The 22,502-nt window shown below is 46.3% G+C and overlaps 1 protein-coding gene across 1 annotated transcript in view; it reads left to right on the forward strand.

The window, feature by feature from the left end:
• The first annotated feature begins 13,519 nt into the window (after nt 1-13,519).
• Nucleotides 13,520-22,502, forward strand: part of CMTM8 (CKLF like MARVEL transmembrane domain containing 8) — a 115,095-nt gene continuing 106,112 nt past the window's right edge. The window contains exon 1 of the mRNA XM_064277425.1: nt 13,520-13,862. Coding sequence (XP_064133495.1) covers nt 13,716-13,862 — 147 coding nt within the window. The 5' untranslated portion in view covers nt 13,520-13,715. The remainder of the gene's footprint in view (nt 13,863-22,502) is intronic.

The raw sequence follows: 22,502 nt of genomic DNA on the forward strand, positions 1-22,502 counted from the left end.
GACTAGAACTGCCCCATAGGGTTTCCAAGGCTGTAAGTTTTATGGAAGCAGACTGCCATATCTTTCTCCCACAAGGCAGCTGGCAGATTGAACCGCCGACCTTTTGGTTAGCAGTCAAGCACTTAACCACTGTGCCACCAGGGCTTGGGGGCTTTGGCCACGTCACTTAATATTTTTGTGCCTCTGTTTCCTAATACTTCCTGAGGTTACTGTGAAAATTAAATGGGTTAATATATGCAAAGCACTTAGAAAAGTACTTGGCACATGTAAACGTGTAAGCTATCATTATTTTTATTTGTTTAGTCACATGGGCACCTCTAACTGCAAGGGAGCCTGGAAAATATCTTTAACCAGTAGCTATGCATCTAGCAGGAGTCCCTGGGTGGCACAGATGGTGAAGCACTAGACTAGTAGCCAGAAGGTTGGCAGTTCGAACCCACCCAGAGGTGCCTTGGAAGAAAGTCCTGGCAATCTGCTTCTAAAAGATCGCAGCCTTGGAAACCCTGCGGAGCCGTAGGGGGGTTGCCACGAGTCGGAATTGACCCAGTGGCAAATGGTAACGGGTGGAATGCGTTCAGTTTAAACTTCAGAGTTTTATTACAGAAGAAGAAGGGGAAAGTCAACACCAGGAAACAACAGGAGTCTTTGTTGTAAGAGTTGCCACGATGCCGAAAACACTGCTGAAGACAGGTGACTGCAATCTCTAGTCTGGGGCTTCAACAGTCAAGGTAAACTCCTCTCTGCGTGGTGGGGTGGGTCCCTTCCACCCCTAGAGATGGAGAAAGTAATAAAAATAATAATGTCTGAGGCTCTGTACTGAGCTCTGTCTCAATTGTCCCCAACGACCTGTTCAGAGGCCCCACAATACTCTAGTTTGGTAAAAAAAATAACCAAAAAAAAAAAAATAGCTTCTTTTTGCCCCATTCTCTCCCCCAGATCTGTACTGAGGGCTTTCCATCTGCCAGGCACTAGGCTAGGTGTCCAGGTGAACTCTGTTCTTCCTGGCAGTACCACGATCCCATCAAGTTCTGCTCCGTTTGGGGTTCCCACAGGCGAGGCTCCAGGATCCCCCACCCTGAAAAGTACAGGTCCCACCACGGCGCCCAGCTGCCCCTTTCCGCAGCCCCCACTCTCTGCGTGTGTGTGTGGAGCTCTAACTGGTCTACTGGGTACAGATGCCCCAGGTCCAGGGAGGAGGGGGAACTAGATGCAGCTTGCCATCCAATAATAAGGCTGACACTAATATTACTTCAAAAAGTGCAAGACAGACCATGCTACCCAGGCCCAGAGCTTCCCAACCTCTGAAGCTAGCACAGGCTGCAGCGGCAGGAACAGTTACCACCTTCTGGCAAAGCAGTATTCAAAATAAAATAAATGAGAAGCTGACTCTTCGCATTATAAAAAAAAGCGATAGTTCCTCAAAAAAAACCCGGTAATTCATTTTACCTTTTGTTTGCCCTCAACTCTTCAAGAATGCAAATCCTTAAATAGACCTTTTTGTGCAAATTCGGCAGGCTATTGGTGTTTCTTGGAGCCCTGGTGGTGCAGTGGTTAACAGCTTGGCTGCTAATCAAGAGGCCAGCTGGTTTGACTCCACTAGCTGCTCCTTGGAAGCCCTATGGGGCAGTTCTACTCTGTCCTATAGGGTCACTATGAATTGGAATTGACTCGATGGCAAGGGGTTTTGGGTTTTTTTTATTGGTGTTTCTTCGTGATCGTTCTTTGGCTAAAGATCCTACCCACCTTCCGATTTCTCAGCTCCATCATCTATCATCAAATAGGTAATCTTCCATAAACAAGCATTCAAGTGTTCCTTGGCTTCTGGGGCTCACACACACAAAAACAACAACAACAACCTCCAATTAATTCTTTCTAAAGTAAAAGCACTTGGTAAGCAAATAACCACTCCCTAAATTGCCTGCTTTTGGAGTGTCTTCTAGTGAAGCTCATCAGGGTATAATTGCTCTGTTTTTTCATCTCTGCTGTCTCATCTTTTGGTGTGCTGCTGATTTCATTTTGGGAGGTTCCTGGTGCGTCTTTGGGTGTAGTCAGCTTGGGAAGGACAGGTCCTTTCTCATCTGGCACCTTGGGGAGAGGAATTTACACGTCGGCACCTAATGAATGCTAATGAACGAAGGATGCACCTTCATTCATTAGCATTTGGACCTTCCAATTCACCTTTATTTCAAGTCCTTCTAAGAGAATCGGGCATTCCATCAGCCCTACACTCACAAAGCCTGTGGGCTTCCGCCCATGGAATCCCAACAAGGTGCTATTAACAAGCACAATGTATTTTTAGCAGCCTCTGCCCTCCGTGGCATAATGGTTAAGAACTACAGCTGCTAACTAAAAGGTTGGCAGTTCAAATCTAACAGGCGTTCATTAGAAGCTCTGTGGGGCGGTTCTATTCTGTCCTATAGGGTTGCTATGAGTTCGAATCAACTCAATGGCAACTGGCTTTGCCCTAAGATTGTAAGGAGCCCTAGTGGCGCCGTGGTTAAGTGCTCTGCCCCTAACTGAAATGTCAGCAGTTCAAAACCCACCGGTCACTCCACTGGAAAAAAGACCACAGCTTTGGAAACTCTGTGGGCCAGTTCTACTCTGTTCTACAGAGCCTCTGTGGGTCTGAACGGCTTGATGGCAATGGTTCCTGCCCTCTTTGGGTTTCCCACCATTCCATGGACTTTTAGGGCGGCTCCTGCAAACCAAGCAATTCTCATCCGGACAGCTATGTCCAAGCTGCTTGGGCCTCATCCCGGGTCACAGTGCGTTGGTGGGTTTCCGCCTGATTTATGAGTTGGTTTCCTTGTTCGAGTGTGATAAATGGGCCCGTCCAAGACGTTTTTCAGGAAAACTTGTTCCTCCTTCAACAAACCTTAGTTATTTTCGGCTCAGCAACCTGGAGTGGGGAGTCAGCTGAGCTGCCACTGGGGCCCTGGCATGTCCGGTGTCCTACACGAGAAGGTTAACTGTACCCCACTTTTCTTGTCCTCTGATCAATCCTTGTTGGTGTGAAATGTTATACGTATCACCAATTGGATTTCCTACTGGCTTATAAAAGTGATTTCTGATAAAATCTGTGGACCAAGCGAGTCTCAGTTGTCTGAGCCTGAATTCACGTGCCCCTCTGAGATTATATAAATACCTCGGCGCCCCATCCCCGGCTCAAACAGGAGTATGGTACGTCCTTTTGCTTCATGAATGCTCCTTGATGGAATTTCTCCAAATCTTCCCCTCTGCCAAGCACAGTTCACCACCCCGCCACCACTAGTTGCTGTGGACTCCGACTCATGGCGACCCCACAAGCATCAGAGCGGAACTGGGCTCCACAGGGTTTTCAGTGGCCGATGTGTTGGAAGTCAATCACCGGGCCGTTCTTGTGAGGCAGCTCTGGGTGGACTCGCACCTTCAACCTCTCAGGGAGCAGCTGAGTGCGTTAACTGTTTACAGCACCCAAGGCCTCCAAGGACAGTTTAAAACTCGTTGTCCTCAGGTCAGTTCCCTCTGGTAGCAACCCTCAGTTCAGTGAATGCTATTCAATGCATAGGGAAGGAGGAGGGAGGCCCTTTGTTTTCTTGCTGGAAAGGAGGGGGGCTGTACATTTCCTCTGACTGAACACCAGAGGCCAGAGCTTCCTGCTGGGAGGGGCTGTGGCCCTCCCGCTAAAACGCCCTCCCCGCCCCCTCTTTCTATTCTTTGCCTAGCTCACTTTGACTGGCCCTTGAAATCAGTTTAAATGCCTGCTCCTTGAGGAAACAGTCCCTGAGCCTAGGTCGGACCCTTCCTGCCTTGCACTCCCCTGCATAGGGCTCACCCTGGGCCCACCCCTGGCCAGGCAGGGGCCATATCAAGCACAGATTTATTGGCCTCTCTTCCACCCTCTGGATGACGTATTCATTAAGGGCAGGACAGTGTCTACCCAGCTGTGTGTCCCAGCAGTACGTGGCGCACTGCAGGTATTAAGTAAACGTTTACGGAGTCAATCAGCGCAGCTAAAAACTTTGGGGATCCACCTTTCCCGTTGAGATCAAGACCCCTGAGATTTTTTTTTTAATCTGTGAGTTAACAGAATTATTTAAAGAATTAAGACAGTGCTTGGCACAAAGTAAAAAAAAAAAAAAAAGAAACCCCACTGCTGTAGAGTCAATTCCTACTCATAGCAACCCTATAGGACAGAGTAGAGCTGCCCCATAGGGTATCTAAGGGGTTCCTGGTGGATTCAAACTGCCGATCTCTTGGTCAGCAGCCAAGCTGTCTTAACCACTATACCACCAGGGCTCCAAACAGGCTATCAATACATTAGCTATTAATATTATCACATCTTCCAATAAGTCCTACTTCTAAATAAGCTGATTCTTAACATCCCTCCGTATTCTTCCAACCTTAATTTTCCTTGAATTCAGAAAACGCCCTTCTACCCACAGCACCATCTCTTTATTCCACGTTTTCCTCACCACTGTCCTCAGTACTTCCTCCAGCTACTCTGCTCAGGAGTCACTCTCTCTACCTAAGCTCTTTGTCCCCTGAGGCCCCTTGGAGACCCCTGAGGAAGACAAGGAGTCTGAGACCCCATTGCCTGAATCAGAGGCTCCCAGCTGATGTTTCTCAGATGTGCTTTGCTTGTTCTGCAAAGGTGGCAAGCACAGTGTTTTAGACAACAGGCGATAATTGCCAACATTTAAAAATCTGGATTTCTGGCAGCACCAGAAATACCAGCATACAACAGTCAGGAAGCAAAGAGCCAGCAAATCCCTTTAGAATCCCGCTCTACCTATTGCAAACCCGGCAGAGTCCCAAAGTTGGGGACCAATTTCATTGCATTCCTGTACACCCTTCCCCTAGACTCCCCGAATGTTGCTTTCCTTATGGTAAGAGAAAAGTAAAATGCTTTTTTTTCCCTCTGGGTCTCAAACTAAAGCAGACAAGAAGAATAAGAGCGAATACACTCCTTTGTGCAAGTGAAGAACTTTCTACAAAGGTAATATTTAAACCCAATTGTGTCTGGATCCCCGTCCTATAGGGTCACTATGAGTTGGAATCGGAACTGGGTGTCTGGATCACACGGATACAATTCAAGAAGCTGTTTTGAAACAGATCTGACCTGATTCACTTATCTTACCTTATCAGCCTGGCCTATGTGGTCATTCGGATTGAAGACCTCCAGCTGGATTGATAGAGCCTCTTGGAGCCCAAATAGACCCCAGGCCTAATGGATTTGGAGCCCCCCCGGGTGTGTGTGTGTGTAAACATTAAGCTGCCGAGTGCCAGCCAAACTCATAATGTCACAATGAGTAGAAGTCAGCTTGAGGCCAAGGGGTTTGGTTTTTTGGGTTACTTGCCAAAAGGTTAGTGGTTTGAGCCCACCCAGAGATGCCCCAGCAGGTAGGCCTGGTGATCTGCTTCTCAAGGGTCACAGGTTTGAGAGCCCTGTGGAGCAGTCTGCTCTGCACACGTGGGGCCGCCATGAGTTGGCCTCAAACTCTCTGGCAACTAGAAGCAACAACTAATGGATTATTACCTAATGGATCTGGGCCCCTTCTCCGCCTGTTTTCAAACTGGGGACAGACCAGACCGACTGGTGGCTTTTGGGACTGGAGCGGGAAGAACATTCTTACTTCTCAGTCAAGCGCCCCGGTTTCCTACAAGACAAACATTAATAGTGAGGTAAGGGGAGGCAGGAAACCCTAGGGCGGGTAAAACACACAGCCACACCTACTTGGAGGATGTGAGCCGCAATTGGCCTTAGAGACCTCTATTTTGATCAACCATAACAAATTATTTTCTTAATTTTCTTTTTCAAATAATTTGAGTTTTTAAAAAGTTGTAAAAATAGTGAAAAGAATCCCCATGAATCTTTCATCCAGACTCTCCGAATGTTACCGTCTTTTATAACTACAATAAACCAAAACTTGTTGCCGTGAGTCGATTCCAACTCATAGTGACCCTACAGGACAGAATAGAACTGCCCCATAGGGTTTCCAAGGAGCGGCTGGTGGATTTGAACTGCCAACCTTTTGGTAAGCAGCCTGAGCTCTTAACTACTGTGCCACCAGGGCCCCAAAACTACAACGGAGGATCAAAATTATGATACTAATATTGATATAATACTGTTACTAATCTACAAAATTACTCGGACTTCACCCATTGTCCCACTAACGTTCTTTTTCTGGCCTAAAATCCAATCCAGGATTTCACGTGGCATTTAGTTATCATGTCTCCTTACTCTCTTTTAGCCTGAACAGTCCCTTGGTGTTTGTCTTTGATGACCTTGAGACTTCATAAAATGTCCTTCAATTCTGGTCTGTCTTCTGTGTCTTCACAATTAAATTCAGGTTAAATTCACAATTAAATTCATTATGGTAAGACTATTACAGAAGGATTTTGTAGGCTTCTCAGTACTTCATACCAGGAGGAACATGATGTCTGGTGATGTTACCTTTGACGTCTGGGGGTCTCCTGTAGGTTTCTCCACTGTGAAGTTACTTACTCATTATAAAGGGAAAAACAGTCTCTTGTCTGGAGATGCTTTGAGGTTATGTAACCATCCTTTTCCTCATCATATTTTCATCTACAAATTTTAGCATCCATTGATGGTTCTTGCCTGAAACAACCATAATTTATTTAAAATGAAATAATAATGAAGAGAAACATGTGGTAGATGAACCTATGAAAAGTGTCTTATAAATAAGAATGTCCCTTGGTCCCCCCTTTCTCAGATAGCAGATGAAAAGTCACAGATGTCCATTTATTTTCTTGAATTTTTAATGAGCACTGGTGCCCCTTTTAATGCCCTGGGTCCCACGGTGGACCCTTGAGAGTTCTGTGGCATAGCTTTTGCAAGTTGGGTAGTATGCACTTGTGGACACCATATTTCAGACTCTAAACCCTCAGCAGTACACCCCACACACCCCCTCATTCCACGCAAACACATTTCCTTAGGTTTCTCTGTACCTACTTGCATATAACCTGTCATCCTGGCATTTTGGTGTCACCTGGGCTGTTCCTGTAGGCTGGGGTTCTGCCGCACATTCTTCTCCATTGTTCCAAATCCTTTTGCAAGATTCATCTCAAAGCTCTGCTCTGTGTGGAGTCTTTGATTGGAGGGGAAGCCTTACCTTTTCTTGCTTTGACATTTTTCTATACTTAAGGATAAAGTTTGGGCCTCAGCATTCATTCAACACCTCTTGGGTAGGACAGACAGACGGGTAATTCATAGCCTCTCGAAAAATGGAGAAGAGAAGCACAAACAATTAATGAGTTCCAAGGCAAATAGCTGAAGAACAAAGCTTTATGGAAATCCAGAGGAAAAAGGAATCATTTCAACTTGAAACGATGGGAAAGGTGGCATTTGAGATGGGCCTTGAAGGATGCAGATTTTAAGCTGTGAGTGAAGGAAGGAGGCTTTCTAAGCTGAGAGAAAAGCTGGTTATGGGTAAAAAGGCAGTCACATCTACAGAGATATAAGGAAATGTGTTCGGGACGGGAATGGGAAGCAACCTAGGGTGGTTTGGGAAAAGAGTAGGAAGAGAGACCTAAAAGATAGGTTGAACCACCTCGTATAGGCCCTTACTACACCCGCGGTGGGGCATTAGCCCAAGTTTGAGCCTAAGGTTTCAAGACAATAAGTCGTCCAGGAAGATGAAGGGTGGATTGGGTAATGCTGTTATTGAGGAATGGACACTGTGATGGTTAAGGTTGTGTGTCAGCTTGGCTGGGCTATGATTCTTGGTGGTTTGGCAGTTGTGTAATGATGTAGTCATCCTCCATTTTTATCTGATATAATCATCCACCATAATGTGAACTGATATGGTGAGCTAATCAGTTGTAAGGAGAGTTTCCTCAGGGTGTGGCCTACACCCAGTATATATGAATATTCTGGCAAAGCTCACTAACTCGCTCACTCTGGATCCTACTTCTGGTTTGTCATCATCTGATCTCTGGTTCTTGGAACTGAGCCAGCAGCCTGCTGTCTGACCTGCCAATCCTAGAATTCCTCAGCTTCTACAGCCCTGGGGGCCAACAGCCTGTTATCAATCTTGGGTTCATCAGCCCCTGCAACCATGCGAATCAGGAAAAGCCACTAGCCTGACACCCGACCCATGGATTTGGGACTTGTCAGCCTCTGCAGCTCTGTGAGCCATTTCCTTGAGCTAAATCTCCCTTTTTATACATATGTATATGCTTCACTAGTTTTGCTTTTTTTTTTAGAGAACCCAGCCTCAGACATTTGGCACTGAGAGTGGTTCTAGAGGAAGAAACTCGTAAGGACGAGGCTTCTGAATTAGTTGTCAAGACTGGCTAGCCTTAAAGGCGCTGAGGACTCTGCCTCCAGTAGTAAAGAGGGCACCGCTAATCCATGGCATGAGCTGGCAATAGAAATACGCAAAATATCACCACCAATGGATCAAATGTTTGTGAGAGACAAGACTCGGGGTGATTGCATATTTGATACTTTTCTACAGTTTTGTCAGAATGAGAAGTATAAGGAAGCTGGTTAGTTGGTCCTGCTTTCACTAGACAAAATGGTGAAAGAAAGAGACAAGCTCAGGGCTTCAGAGTCACGGCTCAAGAACAGCATAAAGGGCCTGAAAATTACCACTTATGCCCTAAAAGAAAGCCTCCTTTTTGTAGTAACAGAGCTAATATTGCCAAAAAACCAAAAACCAGTCTTACCATAAACGTATGGCTGAATTATAACGCCAGTTGAATTCCCAACCTTGAATGGTGTCTAAAGTGAGGGCATAGATTGGGAAGAAATGGGATCCTGAAACTTGGGATTGGAACATACAGTCAGATAATCAAGAAGCTGAGGACTGAGCCCCTAAATTTCATTGATCGCTCCTGCCAACAGAACCAGCCCTCTTACTCCCATCTGAAGAAATTACTCCATCTTTGTCTGCTAAGCCACCTTCCACAGTAAAACCATTATCCCTTCCACCCCCATCTGATGAGATTAACCCAGGTGTGCCTGAAGAACCCTTGTCTGAGATATTGCTTGAGGTTTCACACAACATTACTGAATGTTCCCAGAACCCACTCCCACCACCCATTTTTGCTGCTAGTCCTTTAATTAGACTTAAGTCCCAGCGAACCCCTATAGGTGAAGTATAAAGTGGGACACACAAGGAGGTATGCTACACTCCAAAAGAACTGCTTGATTTTTTTAATATGTACAAGCAGAAACCTGGGGAATATGTGTGGGAATGGCTACTAAGGGTGTAGACTAATGGTGTAAGGAACATAAAGTAGGTTCAGTCTGTGTTTATTGATATGGGCCCACTAAGCAGATTCTTCATTCACTGTTTTGGCTTCAGAGGTTAGAAAAGGATCTAGGAGTTTATTTGGTTGGTTCACTGAAGCATGGATTAAGTGTTGGCCTACACTAAATCAGGTTGGAATGCCAGACCTGCCTAAGTACACTGCAGAAAAAGGTATCCAAAGGCTTAGAGAAATTGCCATGTTAGAGTGAATTTATCAGGTTGGACCCACAGGCCCACCCATGGAGTGCCCACAGTCACACCTTTGTGAAGGGAGCTCCAGCATCCTTGAAGACTGCTGTCATTGCTATTTTATTTAAGTCAGGTTTGACAGTGGGAACTGCCCTAACTGAATTAAGATACCTAACTACAATGGGGCACATTGGATCCTGTGGTGATAGTGGCCAAGTGGCAGCACTTAATCACCAAAGACAAGGTGGGCGAGGTTATCATAATGGACGGCAGAGTTAAAGCAGTAATCAGAATAGTCTGACTCATATGGACTTATGGCATTGGCCACTTAGTCATGGTGTCCCCAGGATTGAAATAGATAGAAAATCTATTAAATATTCACTTGGTCTGTACAAGCAGAAGAATTCTAGGTCAAGTGAATGGCAGTCTAGTGCCAATCACCAGAGTAGAGGGTCTCAGCTCAATTAATTCCCAGATTTGAGCCAGTTTACAGACCCACAACCCCTTGAATGAAGGAGAGGCTAGATCCCCTTGAGGAAAGACCCCACTACACTGCCCAAAATGTATACTGTTATCTTTCTCCCAGCCTTCCCCAAGGAGACCTACGACCTTTAACAAGATTGACTATTTGTTGGGAAGGAAATAATCAGACTTTTCAGTGATTACTGGACACTGGTTCTGAACTAACACTTATTCCAGAAGACCCAAAGCGTCACTGTGGTCCACCAGTCACAGTGGGGGCATATGAAGGTCAGGTTATAAATGGAGTCTTAGCTCAGGTCCATCTCACAGTGGATCCAGTGGGTCCCCAAACCCATCCTGTAGTGGTCTCCCCAGTTCCAGAACACATAGTTGGAATAGACATACTCAGCAACTGGCAGAACCCCCACACTGGATCCCTGAGATGTGGAGTAAGGGCTATTATGGTAGGAAAGGCCAAGCAGAAGCCATTAGAACTGTCCCTACCTGGGAAAATAATAAACCAAAGCAATACAGCATTCCTGGAGGGGAACTCGAATTGGCTTTGACCAGTAGAATGTGGTGAAAAAGATGCTGTGTAACTTTCAAGGCCGGGCCTTCGGAGACCTGCAGCTTCTGCTCTTCCCCTCATGGAGTATTCCTTCTTAGAAGCCAGCTGCCATGAAGAAGTCTAAATACTCTGAGCCCACCATACTGTGAGGAAGCCCAAGCTTCAAGGAGAGTGAGATTATGAGGAGGAGCACTGAAGGGCCAAAATGTGAGTAAAGCACTTTTGGACTTCCTAGCTCAGTCCAGCCACAAGCTGAAAGCAGCTGTGTGAGTGGCACCAGCCCAATACTACATGGAGCAGAAGAACCTACCAGCCAAGCATTGCCCAAATCCCTGACCCACAGATTCACAAGCAAATAAAATGGTTGTTATTTTAAACCACTAACATTTGCGGGGGGAGCGAGGGGCCTGGTAACACAGTGGTTAAGCATTTGGCTGCTAACCAAAACGTCGGTAGTTTGAATCCAACAGCTGCTACTTGGAGACCCTATGGGGCAGTTCTACTCTGACCTATAGGGTCGCTAAGAGTTGGAATTTGGGAGAATTTATTACATTGCAAACAATCCAAACATACTATGTCATTTGTATATTTTCATGGCAGAAAATTACTGTATTTGATCACAGAGTAATGCTGCAGACTCACTGAGAACGTTATGTAATATATGGTACGTGAACATTTTACCTTTCTAAATTAACAAAAATCAGAACCCTGAAATACATCTGGGCCTGAGGGTTTTGAGAAGGGATCGTCCTTTGTATTACAGAAATAGGAGTTGTCTACACTTCCTGTCTTCCTGTATTCACCAAACGTCATGCTTCATGTTTTAGGTTGCTTCTCTTATTTCCCCAAGGACTTTGTCAGTTTTTCTGTACGGGTAGTTCTCCAACTTCAGCATGCTCGGTCTTTTGGAGGGCTTGTTCAAACACAGCTTCCTGGGTCCCACCCTTAGAGTTTCTGATTCCGTAGGCCTGGGGTGAAACGACTTACATTTCTGACAAGTTCCTAGGTGATGGTGATGCTGCTAGTCCAAGGGACCACATTTTAAGAAGAAATTCTCTAGGGGAAGGTGCTGTATTTTTATTTTTGCTGGGTTTACTCACAGGCTCTAGGTACTTACCAAATGCTCATTGATAAAATTCCAACAAATCTTCATATTTGCCGTGCTTTAAAAAAAAATATTTTACTGTGTTTTAGGTGAAAGCTTACATAGCAAATTACATTCCCATTTAACAGTTTTTATACAACTTGTTCCGTGCCATGGGTTACCTTTTACACAATGTGCCAAGGTTCTCATTACTCCCACTCTTTTTTGTTGTTTCCTTTCATCCAGCATCTCTGCCCCTCCTTAGCTTCTCATCTTTGCTTTAGGGTAAATGGTCTCATACAGTCAATTATTTATGGGAGCACAGTATTCATGGGTGATATTGTTTATTTTATAAGCCAGTCTATTATTTGGATGAAAGGTGACCACCAGGAGTGGCTTCAGTTCCAGGTTAAACAGGTGTTCTTGAGTGATAATCTCGGAGGTTCCTCCAGTCTCCATCATTCCAGTAAGGCTGGCCTTTTTTTTTTTTTTAGGAATTTGAGTTTTGGTCTACATTTTCCTCCCTCTATCCAGGACTTTCTATTGTGTCCCCAGTCAGAAGTGTCCCTGGTCGATAGCGGTTTGCCATGCCTTTGAAGTCTTTAACCCCTGAGGTCCTCCTGGTGAGGCCATAGACTTATTAAACTAATTCCTTGTTTGTTTTACTCGATTGTATTTTTTGCTTTTCTCTCAGCTCGGGTTGTAGAATATTATGGATAAAGTGTCCCTTCTGACCTCTTTTTAACTTGCCTTGGAAGAGATCAGCGGGAACGCCCTAGCTATGACCCCAAAACAACCTTATGTTTGTGGCCAAGAATTCTTTCCTTTCCCCTTGGTCGTTTCTGGATAAAACAGAATTCTTCACGCCACTCATTCACAAAACAGGAGAGACTTTGAGAGATGGCCTTTTGGGGACCAAGTCCTATCAACCCCTACATCTTGCAGATGGCACTACTGAGGTCCAAAGAGGTGGAGCCACTGCCCACCATCACATCGCTGAGAAAGGCAAGTGCCCGCCTTGGAAGTTCAGGTCTAACCTGACCCTGTAACAAGCTACCTCATTAAATGAGTCTATCTCCCCAATCCCAGGAAAGCACAGCTCATTCCATCATAAACTTCAGCGTGCACAACCCACACCTTTCAAGCCTTTTGCAAACACATATCCTTCCCAGGGTGACAAGACAGACACACTGATTCTTCCTGATGAGTGATTCCAAATCTCTCCTCCCTTTTCCTCTGGCCCAGGCGTCTTCATCCACGCTCCACGGATCCCCCCTACAGAGACCCGCCCAGGCATCTGGAAGCTTCTGGCTCTCCAAGTCTAGCGATTAAGTTGGTTCCTGAAATTGTTCCCGACCGGAGGGGCAGGAAATAACGCCGCGCTTTGCTGGTGGCCGCAGCGGGAGGGAAAGACTAGCTGTCTCCCGGGGAGTCCAGGTGGCCTCATCGATCTCGGGTCTAAGGTCCGGGTAGGTCAGAATTCCAGCCGTTCGTTCCCTCATTTAAGTCGCCACCCCAAGCCTGCCCAGGTCAGTGCTCCGCAGGCTGAGTCCTGGGGCGACGGAGCCTCTTGAGGCCTCGCTTTCCTTAAGGGGCCCCCAGTGCGCGCCGCCCCCGCCCTGCCAGGTGGCAGGGGACAGGTAGTTGCGGCCGCACTCCCAAAGGAGGTGGCGCCGGAGGGAGGCGACGGTGCGGGCTAGGGGGAACCCCGCGCCCTCTCCTCCGCGCCGCCCGCCGGGCTGCCTGCCCCGCGACCCTGAGCGCCAGCCGCACAGCCCCGGCAACAGGTGAAGCGGCCGTGGCGCCCACGACGCCTCCGCGGGGCGGTCCCTCTCCTGCCCGCCTCCCGCCCGCCCCTCTCCACGCCCCCTCCGGCCTCCCGGCCTCCGCCACCCGCTCCGGCCGCCCGCGGCCTCCCCTCCTAGGACTCCGGCACCTCGGGGGCCCCGCGCAGCCCCGAGCCTGCGAGCCCAGCCTCGGGGGCGCCGCGCACTCGTGGGCCCCGCGCGGCCGCCGGACGGTCCCGGACGCCCCCTCCCCGCGCCCGCCGCGCTCCCCTCCCCCTCACCGCCGTCCCCCGGGCGCAGGGCCGCGAGTCCCGCCGGGCGCGCTGGGGGTCCCCGGGGAGGGGCCGGCCCGGGAGGGGCCGACGATGGAGGAGCCGCAGCGCGTCCGCTCGCACACCGTCACCACCACCTCCAGCTCCTTCGCCGAGAACTTCTCCACCAGCAGCAGCAGCTTCGCCTACGACCGCGAGTTCCTCCGCACCCTGCCCGGGCTCCTCATCGTGGCCGAGATCGTGAGTGCCCAGCGGGCCGGGGCCGGGGAGGCGGGGGGCGCAGTGGTGCCCCCGCGGTGCTCCCCAGGTGGAGCCAGCCCAGGTCCTCGGGCGAGCTTCGAGGACCCTTCTTGCTTCAGGAGATTGGAAGCTCAACCTCGCCTTTTCCCCAAAATGCAAAACTCAAAGACCCTCTCTCCAATAAGATCCAGCCACCGCGTCGCTTGGGCGGCCTGGGGGAGAGGGTCGCGCCCCTCAGGATGTCTGTTGGGGGACAAGCCCAACTTGCTGGGGCTCGCGGTGGCGCGTATCTTGGAGTCAGGATGCTTGGTGAGCAATGAGTTTGTGGTGATGAAAGTCAGGGGCACCCTGTGCTTCTCACACCTGATCTCCACGTCGGCGGCCTTCTCCCAGCGACCTAGGGGCAAACAGACAGCTCCTTCCTTTTCCTGATTGCCTCCCTAGTGAAATAGAGGTGAGACTGGAGAAATTCTCGGAGTAAAATTTCCGAGGGCCTCCACCTCCTCCAGAGCCAAAAGGATCTCTAACCTGGTGCAGTGCACATCCTGGTTTAGGCCTCAGAACCTCCCTGGGGAGGAGGCAGGCCATGTGCGTTCTTCCCATAGGAGGACAAGGAGGCTGAGGGCTTAAGTAATCTCAGGCGTCCCAGCCAGCCCTTCATGGCTGAGGAAGCACTGGAGCCGGTTAACAGCCAGCGAAAGGCCAGGTTTATTGAGCCTTCACTTGCCAGGGTCTTGTGAAACCCTGTAGACACCTTGGCATCCTGGTGTAACTTGTACAGCTACTCTGCCCTGTTGAAGGTGCTTTCAATGATTACCGCCATTTTACATATGGAGAAACTGAGGCCTAGAGAGGGGAAGTAAATTAACCCATGGCTGATGAAGCTGGGATTCAATCCCAGGTCTGTGTCTTCAGACCCCTGTTCTTAGCTGCTAAGGGGAATCCCTTCCATCTGTCTACCCAGTGGCCCTTCTGCTTGTGGACTTTTTAAACATTTGTAAAAGTGAAATTTAACCTGGATTGGGGCTAGAGGATGGGAGCCACCATGGTGCAGAAGTGACAGAAGGTTTGGTCAATTCCTTTGAGAACTCTAGCAAAACCCACGTTGCTCCTCTGGCATCTCTGAGCCCCCCACCCCCGACCTTTTGAGTAGTCCCCAGGTGGTTCTTGTGCACCTAAAGTTTGAGAAGTGTTGGCTTAGTCCAGCCCCAGCTCATTCTCTCAACCAGTAGTAAGAACTTCAGGGAAAGAGGATGCTGAGTCAGGAAAAGGGTCAGGAGACCCAGTAAAAAGCTGAAGGTACTAGAATCACCTTGCAGGGCCAGGCTCTCAGGAGCTCAACAAATATTTGCTGTGTGAAGGAGGAGTTGGCATCCTCTCCTGTTCCTCCTGCAAAGCAAACGAAAGCTGAAATGAGGTGGGACGTCTACCCTGAGGTGGGTTCAGACCAGGCATGAAGTAAAATGCTCCCTTGTTTTCTCGTATACGATCGACATGCTCTATGTTGAACACTTTTTCAGAAAATAGAAAAGTGATGGAGGAAAATGTTAATGATCCTGTCACTAGAAATAACCACTGTTGATAAATTGGCCTGTATCCTTTAGATTTTAGTAAGAAAAAAAATTTTTTTAAAGATGGAGAAACGTATAAGCAAAATCACCCTTATTACTACTTTAGTTGAGTTTTATTGTGCTTTAGGTGAAAGTTTACAGAGCAAATTAGTTTCTCCTTCAAAAATTTATACACAAATTGTGTTGTGACATTGGTTGCCATCCCCACAATGTGTCTGCACTCTCCCTCTTTCCCTTTTCCAACCTGGATTCTCTGTGTCCATTCGTCCAGTTTTCCTGTGTCTTCCTGCCTTCTTGGCTTTGCTTTGGGGCAGGTGTTGCCCATTTGGTCTGGTATACATGATTGAACTAAGACGCACGTCCCTCACGTGTGTTACTGTTTCTTTTATAGGCCTGTCTGATCTTTGGATGAAAGGTGGACTTTGGGAGTGTAAGTTTTTATTTTTGACAAAGCTATACACGTACATATTTTACTGAGTCAAACAGTCCTATGGGTGAAACCATAAGTTTCCCTTCATTATCTCCATACCCAGAGGAAGCCATGTTCAAATCTCTTAAGAGAGTTGAATACCAAACCAAAACCAAACTAGTTGGTGTCCAGTCTATTTCAACTCATGACGACCCCATGTGTGCAGGGTAGAACTGTACTTCACAGGGTTTTCAAGGCTGTGACCTTTCAGAAGCAGATTTCCAGGTACCTCTGGGTGGGTTCGAACTGCCAATCTTTAGGTTAATAGTTGACTGCTTAACCATTTGCGGCACGCAGGATTCCTTTATATTGCTATTTCTTGATTTTTTTTTTTTTTTTTAATTGTAAGAGTTATCTCTTGCCTCTCCTCTGTGAAAAACAAGGCTTAGCTCTCTTGGACCACCTCTTCCTCACCCCACTTATCCATCTCCCCTTCCTGTCTCTCTGTGGTCCTAAGGTGATTTGGGCAAGGTCTTTAGATGACGCTGTAAATACGGTTCACAGCTGAACCAACGAGAAGCTAGGAGAGCTTTTCCTTCCCTGCCCAATTTTTTGTTTTTTCTAGTTAGTAATTCTCTCTTTTTTCTATTTCCTTAGTTTTCTGGATATTTAGCCACTAATATAATCCCAGTTGTCTAAATCTCCCCTTGAGAGGCTGAGACACGTTGGGTATTCTATCAGAGTCAACCTCATAACCAACTCTCCTTGAAGCCTCACCTGCCCCACCTGGCCAGGTTGCTGAGACACAGCTGACTGCCTGGGATCTCCTGCACCATCAGCCTGGGGATTCTCTTCCCCTCTCTCTCCTGTGTTGGAATCTCCTGTTTCCCACGTCCAGTGTCCTTGTCTGTCTTGCCTTACTTTCACTGATGGAGACACACAGCTTCTAGTAGCTTCCTGAGAAAGGAAGCATGTGTGAATTGAGTCCTTGCATCTTTGAAAATGTCTTGATTCTCCTGTTTTACAGAATTCGTACTTTGGCTAGGTAAAGAAATGTTAGATTGGCAATTAATTGTCGTTCAGAATTTTGGAAGTATTCTTTTACTGTCTTTTAGCTATTCTTGATCCCTCTCTGGAAGCTTGTAGAATCTCCTTTCTCCCAGAGATCTTAAATATCACAATGATGTACCTAGATATGAGTCTGTTCTCATCCGTTATGCTGGGGACCTGGCGTATTGTCTCAATCAGGAAAACTCATGTATGTTTAAGGAGATTTTCTTAAATTCTATTTTTATTTTTCATATTCTCGGTTCTTCCAGAAACTCCTTTTACAGTGTTTCTATGCATGAATTTTCTTTTTGATGATTTTTCTTAGTGGCTTGTGACCTGCTGTTTTCACGTACTATATCATGAACATTTTTTAGGATCTCAGCTCTCTCATTCTTGTGAGAGTTTTCTGTCATAAGGAAATACCACACTTGATTTCCTCAGTCTGCTATTTTAAGACTAGCATGCTTCCAGGTTTTGCTAGTATAGCCAAGTGCCGTAGAAATCTTCTTTGTCCATCTTTCCACATTTGTCTAGTCATTTATTGTTGTCATCATTGTCCTCATTCTTTCTACATTTCCCAGTAATTTTTTTGTTGCTCTCATTTTAAGATATATTGTGCTTTAGGTGAGAGCTTACACAGCAAATCAGTTTCCCATTCAACAATTCATACGCAAATTGTTCTCGTGACATTGGTTGCTGTCCCCCGCAATGTGTCAGCACTCTCCCCGTTTCCACCCTGGCCTCCCTGTTTCCATCCCTCCAGTTTCCATCCCTCCAGTTTCCACCCCTCCAGTTTCTCTGCCCTTCTTTGCCTTTTTATCTTTGCTTTTGGGCAGATGTTGTCCATTTGGTCATGTATAGTTGATTCTTCTAAGGAGCACACTCCTCACAGGTGTTATTGTTTATTTCATAGGCCAATCTGTTATTTGGCTGAAAGGGACCTCTGGGAGTAGCTTCAGTTTCCAGGTTAAAAGGATGTCTTAGGTCAATAGTCTCAGGGATTCCTCCAATCTCCTATCATTCCAGTAAGTCTGATCTTTTTTTATGAATTTTAGTTTTGATCTACATTTTTCTCCTAACCAGAACCTTCTGTCATGTCCCTGGTCAGAGCGTCAGTAGTGGTAGCTGGGCACCATCTAGGTTCTTCTGGTCTCAGGTTAGGGGAGAGTGTGGCTCTTGTGGCCTACTAGTTTTGGTTTCCTTCACTCTCCTTTGCTCCAGATGGAAGAGACCAATAGTGGTATCTTAGATGGCTTCTTGGAAGCTTTTAAGACCCCAGACGCTACTCACACACTAGGATGTAGAACATTATGAACCGTGCTTTGCCGTTGGCCTAGATGTCCCCAAAGACTATGGTCCTTTAGCCTTCAAGCCCAGTAACTCAGTCCAACGAGGTGTTTGAATTTGTCTAAGAAGTTTCCATAGCTGTGTCCCCTCTGTGCTCTGTTATGTATGTGAATATACACACAGCACGTACAAATATGTATATGCATACTCCCACAGCTATACCCCAAAATGCACTCGCATGCCCTCCCATACGCCCTCCCCCATCTGTGTAGCATACATATCTAACTATGTAACCACTCACACATTTTTGGTTGTTATTACTGTTGTTACTGAATTGTATATGGTATAGTAGTTACTGTCAAAACTAAACCCAACCCATCGTCGTTGAGTCGGTTGTGACTTCCAGTGACCCTATAGGACAGAATAGAACTGCCCCTTAGGGCTTCTAAGGAGCGGCTGGTGGATTCGAACTGCTGACCTTTTCGCTAGCAGCCACGCTCTTAACCACCGTGCCACCAGGGCTCCAGTAGTTACCATAGTTGTTCTTTTTTCGTGTGTACCTCTCAGTGACTTTATTTGCCTTGGTCCCATTGTATTGACTTCCACCATATTGTGTATTGCCTTTCCCTTCATCAGAATTATACGTTTAGTATCTAAAAAGTGATTCTCCCTTCCCCCACCCCCATCCCAGTTAACCATCAAAGAGTGTTGCTTTCTCTGTGTAAACCTATTCTTAACTTTTTATAAAAGCGGTTTCATACATTATTTGCCCTTTTGTGGTTGACCTGTTTCACTCAGTGTAATGTCCTCCAGATTCGCCCATGTTATGTTTCTCGAACTCACCGTTATTCTTTAGTGTTGCGTAGTATTCCGTTGTGTGTACGTACCACAAATTTGTTTATCCATCTGTTGATGGGCACTTAGGTTGTTTGCATCTTTTTGCTGTTGTGAATAATGGTGCAGTGAACATGAGCGTGCATATGTCTATTCGTATGACAACTCTCATTTCTCTAGGATGCATATCTAGGAGTGGGATTGCTGGATCATATGGTATTTCTATTTCTAGCTTTTTGAGGAAGTACTGTACCGTTTTCCATAGTGGTTGTACCATTTTACAATTGTCTAGTAATTTTCCCGAAGAGAGGTTTCTTAAAGTAGAATCGTTGGGTCAAAAGGTATGTCCGTGTAAGGGTTTGGCTACATATTCAAAGATGTTCTTCTTTAAACTGGTGTCAGCAGTGTGAGCCTATTAAAACTAAAAACACGCTTTTTTTTTTTTAATTAGAAGAAGCCTGAAAATTAAAAAATTAAGGGTCACCTTAAATGATATACTGTGTTTCATTAAGTCTAAAATACTTTTTTATGTTTTAATATCTGAAGTTGAGAGGCAGCTTACAATGGCTGGTTTCTGGAATGCAGTGAAATGTGGTTTTTGTCTGGGGCTGCAGGGCTCAATCTGATGCTCTCTCAACCCTGACATTGAGATGTATTCCTCCCCCACCCCCAGATGAATGCCACCTTCTTCCTGTAAAAACAAAATCCCCAGACAAAGAACTACGAAGAGCCTGACTTCCTGCATGCACCTGGGGGAAAGGAAATAATACAGGGAACTGAACAGGATGTTTCCCTAAATCACTTGTCCAAATCCTGGTTTTCTCACAGGGCTGAGAGGGGAGTAGGTATACCTACTAGAACGCCCTAGACTTTGCCAAATAACACTGAAACCAAATCGTAGTGGTTTCTTTCCTTTCAAAGCTTTATAACAAGGTAGCAGCAATCCAGTACTTGTGAGTTGTAGGATGCAGTGATCGCCTATCGATCACCAGTAGCTAAAGAATAAAAGTGATTTGCAAGGAGCTGAGTTATTTGCGTCCATCCTGTTATTGGTGACTTCAAAATGAATTCTAGCATCCAGGTAATAAGGTTAAGTCAGCTTTCAATTCCTTACAGTGTCATGAACAAACTTAACCGGAGAAGAATGAATAGGGTTTATTGAGAGCTGGAACCTAAATTATTCTGGGGAGTTCTTTTAAAAAATAGAGAATGATTTCTATTCCACGAAAGCAATACATATTCTTGATAGAAAAATGCAAGTTAAAAAAAAAGGCAAAACTCTAATTCTAGCCTCCACAGTGGTTCCTAATAGGTGTGGCTAGGGTTTTTAGTTAATTTGTTTTTGGTTATTGTAATGATTGGAATTTGCAGTGGTGTTTAGTGCACTGGGCCAGGGATGCTGCATGCCCTGACATGCATGGGACAGTCCCACCAATGAAGAATTTTCCTACCAACTTCGATAAGCACCCCTGCTGAGGAACTTTGAGAAAACTGCTGTTTACTCCTTGGAATAAATTAATCGAATTTCCTCAGTGGTTATATTAAACCAAACCAAACCCACTGCCATCAAGTCGATCCCAACTCATCACAACCCGTATAGGACAGACTGGAACTGCCCCACAGAGTTTCCAAGGCTGTGATCTTTATGAAAGCAGACTGCCCCATTTTTCTCCCATGGAGCTGCTGGCGGGAGCTGCTGAGCGCCACCAGGGCTCCAGTGCTTATATTACTCCATTGTAATTTTTACAAAAATATGGCCACTGGTAAGCTATGTATTGGCACCCTGGTGACACAGTGGAAACCCTGGTGGTGTAGTGGTTAAGAGCTCTGGCTGCTAACCAAAAGGTTGGCAGTTTGAATCCACCAGCCTCTCCTTGAAAACTCTATGCAGCAGTTCTACTCTGTCGAATAGGGTCCCGATGAGTCGGAATCGACTCGACAACAATGGGTTTGGTTTGTTTTTTTTGTTTTGTTTTTGGTAAACTGTTTACTTCTATGACCATCCGTGTTGGATATCTTCCATTTGTTTCTGGATTCACTCGACCTTTCTGCACCTTGCCCCCTATCCTAGAGGCTGACCTGTCTCAAGGGCTCCCCTGCTGTCCCACTGGATTTCGCCCAGTGGTGGTATCAGCAGGAGACAGCGGGGTGAGAGGAGGGCACGATCTGGGTATTCCTTCCTGGGATTCTCCAGGCTGGGTCTCAGCAGGTTGGCATTTCCGTCTGTGGAAGACTGTTGTCTGGCAGCCGTGTGCACACAGCTATTCTCTCTGGCTCTGACACCTGTTCACCCTACCTGCCACCCACAAGTACCCAGGTGCTACACTATTACATGTGGTTTTCCTTCACTCTGCTTCACAAATAACCCGCTTACTCAACTCTGCTCAGATCACCCAATCTGAATTTGCCGAGTTTCCTGCCAAGACCTGATATATTACCTTTGCTTGTCGAAGATTGGAAACCCTAGTGGCATAGTGGTTAAGTGTTACAGCTACTAACCAAAGGGTAGGCAGTTCGAACCCGCCAGGTGCTCCTTGGAAACTCTATGGGGCAGTTTCACTCTGTCCTATAGGGTCGCTATGCATTGGAATCGACTCAATGGCACTGGGTTTGGTTTTTTTTGGTTTGTCAATGATTAATTTCTTAGGACATTCTTAATGGCCACGTTGTTGTTGTGTGCCATTGAGTCAATTCTGACTCATAGCCACCCTCTAGGACAGAGGAGAGCTGCCCCCTTGGGTTTCCAAGACTGTGATCTTTACAGAAGCAGACTGCCACATCTTTCTCCCGTGGAGCAGCCAGTGGGTTTGAACTGCCAACCTTTCAGTTAGCAGCCAAGTGCTTAACCACTGTGCCACCAGGGCTCCTTAATGGCTGCATATTATTCCATGAATATCCAGGCTCCTACTGCTCAACATATGTATATTTTCTTATTTTAACAATGTTGTAACAAACATCCTTTAAGCCACATCTTCCTATATGTTCTTCAGTGTTCTCTAAGAATGAGCTCTCATAACTGAGTAAAAGGGAAGAAGACTAGCGCTCTACTTCCGAAAAATGAGCCACTGAAAACCCTGTGGAGCACAGTTCTACTCTGTCACACGTGGGGTCGCCATGAGTTGGAATCAACTTGGAGGCGACTGGTAACCGGTACCTTCTGTAAAGTCCAGTTTGTTGAGTATACAGTAAAATCCACCCTTTTTAGTGTAGAGCCTATCAGTTTTGGCATATGCTTTAAAAAAAAAAAAAAAAAGGCTTTTTGGAGATATAATTCACATACCATAAATCTGACTTTTGAAAGTATATAACTCAGGGTTTTTTAGTATATTCATCCATCACCTCTATCTAATTTTAGAACGTTTTAATCATCCCCAAAAGAAATGCCATGCTCCGTCTTGCCCTCCTCTCCCCAGTCCCTGGCAACCACTAATCTACTTTCTGATGGTGTGAATTGGCCTGTTCTGGACATTTCACATGAATGGAATCATA

The sequence above is a fragment of the Loxodonta africana genome, chromosome 27 (genome assembly GCF_030014295.1).
Source record: "Loxodonta africana isolate mLoxAfr1 chromosome 27, mLoxAfr1.hap2, whole genome shotgun sequence".
Classification (NCBI taxonomy): Eukaryota; Metazoa; Chordata; class Mammalia; order Proboscidea; family Elephantidae; genus Loxodonta; species Loxodonta africana.